The sequence below is a fragment of the Ctenocephalides felis genome, unplaced genomic scaffold, assembly GCF_003426905.1.
Source record: "Ctenocephalides felis isolate EL2017-DRISC unplaced genomic scaffold, ASM342690v1 CF-g0.4_SCAFFOLD_01886, whole genome shotgun sequence".
Taxonomy (NCBI): domain Eukaryota; kingdom Metazoa; phylum Arthropoda; class Insecta; order Siphonaptera; family Pulicidae; genus Ctenocephalides; species Ctenocephalides felis.
In genome coordinates this window covers 18,921,848-18,934,324 of record NW_020538040.1, presented here as the reverse complement: position 1 = coordinate 18,934,324, position 12,477 = coordinate 18,921,848, and the positions used below count along the sequence as shown (strand labels likewise).

The following is a 12,477-nucleotide window of genomic DNA, read 5'->3' as shown; positions in this document are numbered from 1 at the left end:
GCGTTAACATCGCGTCGCAGTCTAACGGATGAACATTGGTACGGAACCCATAAAAATTTGAGCTAAATTTATACTTATTATCTAATCTCTGTAAAATATCTGATAATTTGATGTGCATATGTCTAATGATCATTTTTGACCCCCAAATGGCATTTGTTTTACTTCTTTTCACTCGATCTCCGAAACCGTTAGACCTTCTTCATTTTGTCAATATGAGTAATTTTTTTTGTGAATTATTGAATCCGGACGCTCCGTTCTCTCAAAAGCTAGATTACCCTTTTTGGCACTTTTTGCCTTATATTTTCAAAACGGCTCGACCTGCCTTGACCAAAAACTAATCAGCACGCCTCCTTGTCAATTGAAATCGAATGATTTTTGAATTATTGAGATCGGTTGATTCGTGTTCCCGAAATCGTTGTTGAAAAATTGTATCCGCACATACATACATAAATACACGCACACACACATATACATTCATATTTTTTAAGGTGAGCTAAAATGTTCAGAATGGAATGTAACGATATATAAAAAAAAATCATTTTCGATTTTTTTTTGTCAAAAACTAATCAGAATCATTCAAATCGGTAGATCTGTGCTTTCGATATCGTCGACAAAATTTTCTGTTTGTACATATATACAAAAATACTACACACCACACACACATTCATTTTTTCTAAAGTATGCCAAAATGTTCAGAAAACTTTGAAACCTAAAGATATATAAAAAAAATTTCTTTGGATTTTTTGCGATTATTATAACTTACCCTACGGGAAGTTAAATATTAAAATTTGTGGATAAGCTAATGATACAGCCTTTTGTTTGATTTTCAGCAATTTGTAATGGGGTAGGGCAGGACACAAAGGGACATTTTGACTTTGAGCTATTCTATTTTAAAAACCAAACCAATTATATCACAATAAATAACACATATAAAACAACTATCTGACTATCTTCAGTAAAACTCCCAGCTAAATCATCATTGTAGAAATGCATTTTATTTTCTGGACATTTTTACCCCATAAGTGAGATGAAATAGGACAGCTAGGGTGAGAACAAATCCAATGTCCTATTTTTAATTCTAAATGTATTTTATGAACTACAATACTCGACAAATAAAAAATATAAATTTTCACAATTTTATTCGCTCGATTTGAATTCGATTCAGGTGGATTTTTTTGCTAAAAAATTTTAAATTCTATTTTGCTCTTATATTTTTTAAGATCTGATTCCTTACTCACAACTGAATCGTTCATGAATAAAGTAATGGCATCAAGTTTCCATTCAGCATAAATCCAAAATTATTACATTTATCTTTTTTGCTAAACTGTAATCATACATGATATTTGCAATTTCAGTCGCTCAATTTCAATTTCATTCAGGTAGTTTTTTTTTTTTTGAAATAATTATCAAGTTACCAAATTGTATTTAGTTAAAATTTACTAAATTTTCTATTGTTACCATGTTTATAACAACAACATACCAAGTATTTTACGAGAAGACAACCATTATAAACATCTACAGAGAAAATATTTAATTATCAATTAATGTAATTATATTTTGCATTAATATGCTTTTGTTGATTATTAGATAAAAATAATATTTATATATTCTATATATTATTCTATATATTATATTCTATATATTATATATACAGGCAGAAATAAAAAGTTTTATCATCATTTGGGCAATAAGGTAATTTAGTAAAGTTCTCGTAAGTTTCGACTTTAATCTTGCCTCGTTTTTCTTTTAAAACTTTATTAATGCATCGGAAAATGCTTTAATTACTGCGATTTAATACCAGTTTTACATAATTCATTTTTAGCTTTTCTGTCTTCTATTACATTAGCAAATTAACTAAATAAACATGTAAATCTCGTGTGTAACATAATTCATAGATTCAATTCAATTCATAGATTTGATCACAATATAATTTAAGTTGAATCCCATGAACAGTTTGCAGTTTGAAATCAGTATTTCAGATTCAAAACTAATATTTAGCATATGTCTATATTTTATGTATACATTTATGAAAATTGAATCGATTGTTCATATATATAGGCACCGGTTCCAAATCGCGTTCTATAGTTATATTTATACGAAATCTGGTTTCGGGCCATTATTTTACATACAACGTTTGAATTTCAAATTCATTCGTTTACGTTCTCTATCGAAGGTATTCAAATTCACATTTTTATGAATATTTGCGAAAGTAGCTATAGAAATAACGAAATAACAGTTTTTAACAAGTTATTGTTCAAATTTAGATAATGCATGCAATAATTTGAATATGTTGATTTATAAATACAAAGCTATAAAAAATTGAGTGTAAAATCATCTAAAGCAATTTATTTATCAATATACGAGGTTGATAATGAAAAAAATATAATAAAAATGTAGCACGAACGTTGCCACCTGAAGAACTAATCAAACCTTCTGCATATTTCTAAATATGGTCGAATTTTGAAAGATTTTTTTTTATTTCTCAAGATTCAATTACAATCTGTTTTTAAAATACAAAAAAAAAAATTAGTAATTATGAATGACAATATGTACTGTTATGACAAAAATAGAGTTTACCCATTGGTATCAATTTTTGTGTTGATTGAAAAGATGTTTAAGAAGCTTAACTGGTATTCTAAATACATAATAAAAATAGTGAATTCAATGAAATAACAATAAAAATAACAATATAATAAATGCAAGCTTTAAATGTAGTCAGGGTGCAGCTATAGAGTTCATATCTTATATATAAAAATGAATCGCAAAATGTGTTGGTAAGCGCATAACTCAACAACGCCTGGACCAATTTGGCCAATTCTTTTTTTAAAATGTTCTTTGAAGTCCAAGGATGGTTGTTACGGCGAGAAAAAAACGAATAATTGCCGGGAAAACTCTAAAAACAGCCCTTTTCTTCTTTGATCGAGTAGGCAACGCAATTTGTAAAAAAAAACAATGATCTATGTCATGACATTTTGTGTAGTTTTTGATAATCTAATTTTGAATATATTTATATAAGCTTAGAAATATCTTTCTATTAATTAAGCTATATTGGCAGCCAAAAACATTGATGTAAATAAATTAAATTTCAAAATTCAAGAACAAATTACAGGCGAATCAGTTGATTTGGCTACTAATCAAGACGATCCACCGGAGTTTTTAAACTCGCTGGATTTGCTAGGATTGTCACCTCACAATCTTCAATTAAAGATTGAATCGGCAATTATAATGTTGCGAAATATCGACCAACTATATTCAAAGGATAGTATAAAGCAGAAGATGTTCTCGCACAATGCATCCCAATGCGTTTCCAGTGCGTTTTTGGTATCATTAAGTGTTTGTGGTATTAATTTAAAAAAAAAAACATGTTTCTCACATGGAAAATTGTATTTTGTTTGTTCCCGTATTGGAATTTGTTTGTCTATGCGCCAGGTAATCCATCAAAAAACATCGTTTATCACAAAGCACTACAATGAAAATTGAACTGATGTTTGAATTATGATTCACACGATTAAAATTACTTACTTTTAAATGCTTATAATGTTTTATTTAATTATTTTTAATTCACACCGAATTATTACGAGGGTGACGGTTCTGTTCAGGATCATTTTTTTGCAAAGAATAGGAAAAATGTAGGCACAAAACACCGCCACATTAAAATTTTTTTTGACAGGACGAAGTCTGTCGGGCCGGCTAGTGGTTAATACAAATTTATTAACTTCCCGTAGGGTAAGTTATAGTAATGGACAAAAAGTTATAGTAATGGTTCAGAGGTTTTTGAACATTTTAGCATACCTCTGAAAAAATGGATGTGTGTGCGTGTGTGTGTATGTGTATGTGTGGAGACGAATTTTCGTCGACGATTTCGGGGTACGGATTATCCGATCTGAATGATCCAAAAATCATTCGATTTGTAATGATGGGAAGAAGTAGTAACTAGACTTTGGCAAAGGCAGGTCCAGCCGTTTCGGAAATATAGAGCGAAATGTGCAAAAAATGGCAGTTCTTGAGGAATCTAAGCATTCGATTTGAATAATTTAAAAAAAATCAGTGTGTGTTGTTGAAACGATTGTTTTTGAGGAAAGATTTTCTTATTTTAATTGCTTTGAATATCGAAAAATAATTCAAATTTTAATTCTAATTCTAACTAAAGTTTTAGACATCACGTATATACTTCAAATAAATAATTTGAACTTTGCAATTCAGTTTATATAATTTTTAGAAATATAAGACAATGTTCTACATTTTAAATCCGATTGATTAAGATTTGTTTATTTACTTTTTATAAAATCAGAAGAATGAAAGTTACATTATTTATAATAATCTATTTGAAAACATTTAATATTCCTTTAATAATAAGGTACGCAAAATTCCAGCAATTTGTCTTGAGGCACGATGCCATACACCACTAGTTTAAATTTTTGTCTATCTATATGTTTGTTCCGGCTAATGACCGAAACCGCTGAACCGATTTTGACTATAGTTTATAAATTATTACGAAGTTTTTTCTATGGAGCTTTTTTCGGTATAAACTGCGCTGATCTCTAAATTCTGATATTCACTATTTATAAAAATTTTGAGAAAAAAAGTTGTGAAAAGTATTTTTTCATTAGACAAAAAAAAAATTGTTTAAAAAATTTTTTGACTTGTCCATAGTTCATACGATTGCGACATCATTCTAGATTAATAATTTCTTACATATTTTTTTCTTCAGAATGTTGTGAGGGCTAAAATCATAGTGCTAAAATCATGATGAGTGCCAAGTTTTTGAAACCCTCCACTTTACCTTCTAAAATTGAAACTTTATGACTGTTGGTGATGTTTCGTGATTTTATATTCTCAAGACATTTATTAATGACTTGTAACAAAAATTATAGTAAAAATATTGCTTGCTTTTTCTGACGTCCTTTCCAAAATCGTATAAAATTTGTCTCTAGACCAAAATGCCCTCTTAATAAAGTTTTTGGTGGAACGAAATCCCCACGTTAATCGAGGTAATGTCGTACTTCTATTATTGCAGGATAATATTAAAAAAAAAATTAATAATATTAACAATTAAATGGAACAGTAAATCTGTTAATAATAAACAATTTCAAGTCATTATCAACGGCAATCCTCAAGACAGATGGACCTTCAGAGAGAACAAAGAAACCGCATGGACGCAAAGGAATTCAATTCGTCCTTTTGCTTCTCCCGCAGAATGCAATGATAGAAAACTATTAATTTAAGCCAACAATCAAAACATTTGACTGTTTCCTCTACAAGTCTCGTCTACTATATTCTTATCTCTTGTTTATTTTGACTTCTTTGGCCTTTTTTTGGTCGTTTTATCGTTTTGGCGAAAGTGATCCCTGTTTCTGTGCGTATCTAACACTATATAACCACGGTCTCTCGTGTACAAACAAATTCGCGCATTAGTTTTAATGCAGTATAAATAGAAGTGCGGCGAAGGTACGTGCATGTTGTTGCTCTTTTGCGGACGTTTATTTTTTATAAGAGTCCCACATCAGACTTTAACTAAGTACTTGCCGCGCTTTAATGTCCACAAACACACAAACATACACATACACATGTCGCAATTAAATTGATACACAGGTTTGTATTAAATATTTTAACGATTCATTCGAAAAATATGAAAAATGTTATGCTGCCAATTCGAGATCAATACTGGCACGCGCTCCATGGAACTTGCCCATTGATAGATGTCCACTGGGATCTTTGTACTTTTATCATATCACTAAATTTAGTACTTAGTTTTATAATTGATGCATTTACGTACGAAATAAGTAACTCTTAAATTAGCAACTAAGTAAATGCAGATTTTTGTTAGGAAACACAATTTGGTTCATGGAACTGGACTACTTCATTCTGTAATGTATTGTCTGCGCAGGGATATTAAACCCAGTTTCTTAAAACTTTTAGTTTTTATTAGCAAAAACGGAATCAGGTAGAATTTGACACCATTATGAATATTCAAAAGTAATCAGAAGGTGCAAGATTAGAACTGTGGATATGGCAAAGCATTCCAAACAAATTTCAATTTTTTTTTTTTGCCGAGTGGCTAAAGATATTTTATGTCAATAATGAAGGCTCACTCGTAGGTTAAGAGCGACAGTACTTCGACCAGCGTGTTTTCAGGCAGTAGTGACAACAATTTTCACTTGGAAATATATATAGCAATATGTTTCCATGTCTCCGACAAATCGGAAAAATTAAAGTGGACAGACAAAGTAACAAATGAAGAAGTCCTGAGAAGAGTGGACGAAAAAAGGACTCTACTGAGCACAATTCTGAGAAGGAAAGGAAACTGGATCGGTCCTCCTTTGCAAAAAGAGTGCCTCCTGCACGACGTCGTCGAGGGTAAAATAGAAGGACTGAAAGGAGTGAAAAGAAGAAGAATGCAGACGATTGACGACTTACGCGAGAAGAGAAAATACAGGGAACTGAAAGCAGAATCACATGATCAAGAAGCATGGAAACAGAAGTTTGGAAAGGAAAAAAAAAGGGGAGACGGAATAGTGGTAATGGGATGAAGGGTAAAGAAATCATTTCTATGTGGTGGCTCTCACACCATGGAACTGCCTTCGGGCAGATTACCATTTATTATTAATATGTTTGCCCTTGCCGGGCAATGCTTCTTGCCCGGCATTGCTGCACCAATAAAAATATTCGCCGTATTACAGAAATTGTAATACTAATATATCGTACAGAGATGTGAGAACAGATTTGGTTGCCATCTGTCAAGCATACTAATATTAAGCCAAAATTAGCACAACAGCTTATAGAACTATTAGGTTCTGATTGCTGTTCAAAAATAGCAAAAAAATGTCAATAATGGAATGTATCACCGTTTCTATTTGCTAATTTAGACCGCTTTTCTTCGACTGCGTTGTTCAACGTTATTAGTTGTTCAATGAAACATCAAAATTGATGATTAGGTTGTATGGTAAGAGTAAAAGTAGACAATTTCTTAGTAATCAACTTCATCTGGACAACCAGAGCGTTTTATACCTTTCAGTGAAAAATCGCCAAAACAAAATTTGGCAAACCATTTTTGACACGGCCATTTTTTTAGGCTTCGACACCGTGAACAGCTCATAACTTTTTGGATAACTTAAGTTTTTTTTGCCTTTACGGAAATAAAAAAGCAAAATATGATATTTACTGATGGACATCTAAATTGCCTATTATTCATTAACAAAAGGTATTTTACATTTGGACTACGTCCTAGTAAACCTAAAAATTTAATTGAAACCATCTAAGCTGAAAACCGCATTTACTTAGTTGCCAATCTAAAATTTTATGATGCCGTATGGTATAGTATTACTTTGATATTGAAATATATTAAAAAAAACTTTTAACTCACGCAATCGATATAATTTTGTAAATTTTGTAAAAGTTTGATTTTACAAATGAAAGAAATAGCATGTTTTTATTGCGGCAGATCTAACGACCTCGTCAACATTACTTTTCATCACTTTCTACGGTTTTTAACCATTATCTATCTAGTTAAATTACATTGTTTCTACAAAATTATATTTTATCAGCCCTTTATTGAAAAAATATAAAACTTTATTGTAGTAACTATTAATTCTTTCCACTCGGATGCCGCTCCGGCGGCAAAATTCATATAAATCTCGGATTTCGCGAGTGGAAAGGGTTAATGTACATAAAAATTCTCTCGGTATCTGCTTCTTTCTGAATCTTTATGGAATCTCTATTTTTTTAATTACGATTTGTATACTCGTTAATGAACAAGATAATGTCAACGTCGAATAACATAAATGCCAAATTATAATTTTGTGACAGAAAATACGTTAAACGACTATTTGTTTCGTATAAACAAAGTTTATATCAAATTTTGAAATTTTATAAGAATATGTTTCGTGTACAAAATAACAAAACTTTTTGACTCTTATGAAGTATTTTTTACGAAATTTCAAATACAATTTATTGCTTCGTTATTGATTGATTGATTATCCCATTAGATCCTTAGATTGGATTCTATTAGATCTTGAACGTATGAAGTAAACATTCTTGTTGGATTTTAATCTTATACTTTCAAATTCTTTTTTAAAAATATATAATTATATATATATATATATATATATATATATATAATTATAATTATAAATATAGACAATGTGCTTACCAAGTAATTTGTTTGATTCATCCCATTTATCGGAGAAGAGTTTCCTGATGTGTCAATTCCATTTAACGGTGAATCATATTCAGACGACGTCTAAAAATAATGATACAGACGATCTTATAAAAATAAGCAAAATATTAAAAATTAATTTGTTAATATATTGAGAATTCCTATCACACATATATTCTAGACATAATTTATTTCTAGTAAAACAAATCTTTGATTTCTTTGTGACTGACTGAGAGTGAAAAATTCAGTTCTTTGTGACATTTTTTCCATGCAAATTTATGAAAAATAATTTTACAAATTTAATACATAATTACCTCTAAAAGGTCTTCTAGATTCAAAATATATTCTATGGCGTTTCTCAAAATTTCGACTTTCGGAAGCCTTTGATTCGGATTCGTACTCGTCCGTCGCTTCAATAATTCGAACGCTTCGTTCACCTGAAATAATGAAGATTTTAATTATTTAAATGAAATCCGAAACTAGCTGTAAGTGGAATTCTGTCTTAAGGCAATTAGGGCATCGTGCCTTAAGGCAAATTGCTGGAACTTCCCGTACCAAAAATTATTATTTTTTTGAAAACGATTAACATTTTTGAAAAAAAATTACTTCAAAAAAATTAGATTTTTGAGAAACTATAAATTTGACAAAAAATTACTTATTTTCGAAAAAATTTTTATTTGACAAAAAAAAATTTTTTGAAAGAAATTTTTTTTTTGAAAACAAAAAATTTTTTGAAAAAAAAAATGTTTTCTTCATTTTGACATATTTTGTAAATTCTGAACTTTTTTCAAAGCAATCGTACTGCTTGAACTGCGCGCGAGTGCCGCGCCGCCGTCTAACGCATAAGCATTGGTACGGAACCCATAAAAATGTAAAAAAAATTACACTTATTGTTAAAATCTCTATAAAATATCTGATAATTTGATGTGCATATTTCTAATGATCATTTTTAACCGCCGAATGGCATTTTTTTTTACTTTTTTCATTAGATCTCCGAAATCGCTAGACCTGCCTTCATGAAAATTTGATCAACTCTTCATCTTGTCAATACAAGTAAAATGTTTTTTTACTTGTTTGCGATTACTATAACTTGCCCTACGGGAAGTTAATAATAATTGTTTAAATAAATAAGAAAAATATATACAATGTAATTTTATATTAGTTAGTATAATAATTAAGATTATTCTTAAAAATCGACATGAGAAAAAAATAATTTTTGTGTGGAAGATTTACGAAAATTGTCTTCACATTTCAAGATGTTTTTTGCAATTTTATATTTTTTTATATAAACACACATACACACAATATAGGTATCTCGGGGCGCAAAGATCCGTGGGTAACAAGAATCACCATCATTATTTCAAAAACAAGCATCGTATAGAATTTTATAATTATACTATTTTAAAGCAGAAGGCAAAAGATGTGTGACCAGTCATCATCTTAGTTTATACGATCATCGCTATCAGGAGATAAACAGCAATGTTTGAAAATCCATAACAAAAGTATTTTCCTTCGTTATTAGTGTTTTTGGTTCTGAGCACTGTTGTTTAGTTTAAGAGACCTTAATATAAGATTTAAATATATGATATTTAATTTTTATTTTATAATATATATTGTTAATTTTATATTAGATTCAACAGATGTTTATATATGATCTCTTTAATAGCTCACATGAGTGTGGGGTAAAGAACACCTGAACTTTTCCTTGGAAAAGGTGTAAACAATAAAAAAATATTAAATAAAAATGTTAACTAAGTTCAAAAACGCAATTTTATCAGAAAAATACGCTTATTAATATACAGAATTAAATAAATAGTTATTCCAACTTTGCTGATGAATATGTCAGACAAAATACCAGATCAAGGTTATGTACAGTGTTATCTTTGTAAAAAATGTATCCATAGAACTTAAATTTTGCATTTGTTGAATAATATAGCTATTATTTCGTAAAGTGCCTTTAAAACTAAAAGTAAGGCATTGGAGCTGTTTGCCTCCTGGTCGTCCCATTTTTTCACCGCTTATTGGGTAAAAAGAACCAGGTGACAAATTTTTGAAAAACAGCGAAAAAACACATTTTTACAATGATGAATTAGCTGGTAGTTTTACTGATCCTAGTCAGATAGTAGTTTGCTTAATATGTGCTATTTGTTATGATATAATTGTTTGATTTTCACAATCTAATTGATCAAAGTCAATTTATATCTTTATGTCCCGTCCTACCCTATATATATATATAATAGTCGAAATAAAAAAAGTTAGAAAAACATTCTTTATTAATTATACATTTAGACACTGTATGCCATCATTTAGCAAATCAACTAGGACATAAACAAATAATAAAATTATTTTCAAAAAATATTTTGAAATTTTTATAAGCAAAAACAACACAACTAAAAATTCAAATCAAAAATGAAACTTGTCCTTTAGTTCAATTTTTTATTTAAATTTTTAGTTATGTGTTGTTTTAGTTTATTAAAATTTCAGTTTAGGAGGCACCTAAGCAAAATAGGTACTTATCAGTTCACAATTGACAATGTAATATTTTTGTCAACCAAAACATTTACAAATCTCCAATCTTCGAATTGTGTGATTTAATGTAAATAATTTATATTAAGCTCATGGAAATAATTATTTTCTATTGTCTAATCAAGAAATGCTAATATAAAAGCCATGTTTATGCGAGTATGTATATACAAACAATATTTGCTAATTATAACATTTACAAATCTTTTAACAATACAATTATTCGCACTGCGGAATTTAATGTAAATATTTTCATATTAAAGCTCATAGAATTTTTTTTCTTCGATAATCAAGAACTGCGAATGCGAAAGCCACGAGCATGTTTTCTTGCGGATTGTAAATAAACTTGTTTGTTATATTTCATTGTAATTAAACAATTCTTATCGAATTATTAGCGTAACTATAATTGACATTCTTTATGCAATGAGTCATTTAAGTTTTGCGATAAAGTATTACTAATAATAATTATTAGTATAAATAGGTTCGTGTGGTGAGTTAAACTCACCTAGGGCAAATTCGTGTGGTGAGTTAAACTCTAACTCGATGCTTGGGAAAAATAGTGTGAGATAGATATTACCCTTTGCCATTTTACACCACAGTGTCCGGAATGGGCTATTTTCAATTGGAAACATATTTTTGATCTATATTTTTAAGTGAAAGTAGTTCTCTCTACTGCACGTTGTCAGGTTGTTCAGAGAGAGGTTCGAACTTACGAGTCCGTGAGCTTATCCATGGAACACCCAACTATTACTATTCTAATAATTAATACCAATACCAAATGCTAATAACTATGTTAATAATGTTCCAAGACCATTACCTTCCTCAATCGTCTCCTTTCCCTCAGAGTGGCAGCTTTCCTCCTGTCAACAGTTACAGTTTTCCTTTTGCAAGCCTTGCAAGCCCACGCCAGGCACCCCATCGAGGTATCACCAGAGCAATGTCCCAATTTCCCCAAAACAGGATTCAGGACATGCTGCTCTTCCTCACCTGACGAGGACATTGTTTTATCGAAATCCGTCGACGATGCATTATCAGCAAATCCCCCATCCGCCATTTTATCATAATCATCATCGGCTGTCATTTTGTCAAAATCAGCCATTTTGCAATCTTCGTTTTCCATCGACATTTTGGCGTTTCCATTACAGTAATTGTAATCTAAATTATTTTTGCGGTGTTTTTGAGGAGATCTATTGGTTTTCCGGCGACTTTTTGGGCTCGTGGAGGTTCTTAGATTAGTTTTGGTGGTATCATATGAAGTATACATGTCTTCACGTTGTGATATTCGTTGTTTTAAAAATCTGTCTAAAATTGCGTTGTTTATGCTGTTTTGTGTCTGACCATTTTGCTCCATGGCGGAGGAGGAGATCGAAGAGTGATAGAAGGGTTCTGGGATACAAGTCCGATTTTCAAATTTCATTTTTATGATTGTAAATAATGATTATTTTGTATAGCTTGTTTGGTGCTTTTTGTTTGAAAAATTGTTGTCACATAAAACTGATAAGCTTTGCGCTCATGTTAAACTTTATACCATCACGATTACTTCATCTTATAGTAGATTCATATATTTTATTTTATAGCGTCTAATATTCTTATTTATAAAACACTTTTTTATTCACTAAACTATTTAAGAATAATTAAAATTCACTAACTTGTTCAAGATTTTGAATGCAACTATCTTCACATTTATAACTTATAATAACAAAGAACACAAAGAAAGCCCGGCAATGTGCAATTAATATTTTTATATAATTAATTTTAATTATTTAATTTATTTATTAAATTCAATAATTATCCTCACA

The 12,477-nt window shown here is 30.0% G+C and overlaps 1 protein-coding gene across 1 annotated transcript; it reads right to left on the bottom strand.

Moving 5' to 3' along the window:
- Positions 1-1,488: 1,488 nt before the first annotated feature.
- Positions 1,489-12,029, bottom strand: LOC113374713 (myogenic factor 6). Its single transcript, XM_026614685.1, has 4 exons — positions 11,496-12,029; positions 8,470-8,592; positions 8,150-8,239; positions 1,489-1,515 (listed from the first exon to the last, which is right to left on the bottom strand). Exons 1-4 carry the CDS (start codon positions 12,027-12,029, stop codon positions 1,489-1,491), a joined length of 774 nt encoding a protein of 257 aa, XP_026470470.1.
- Positions 12,030-12,477: the final 448 nt, after the last annotated feature.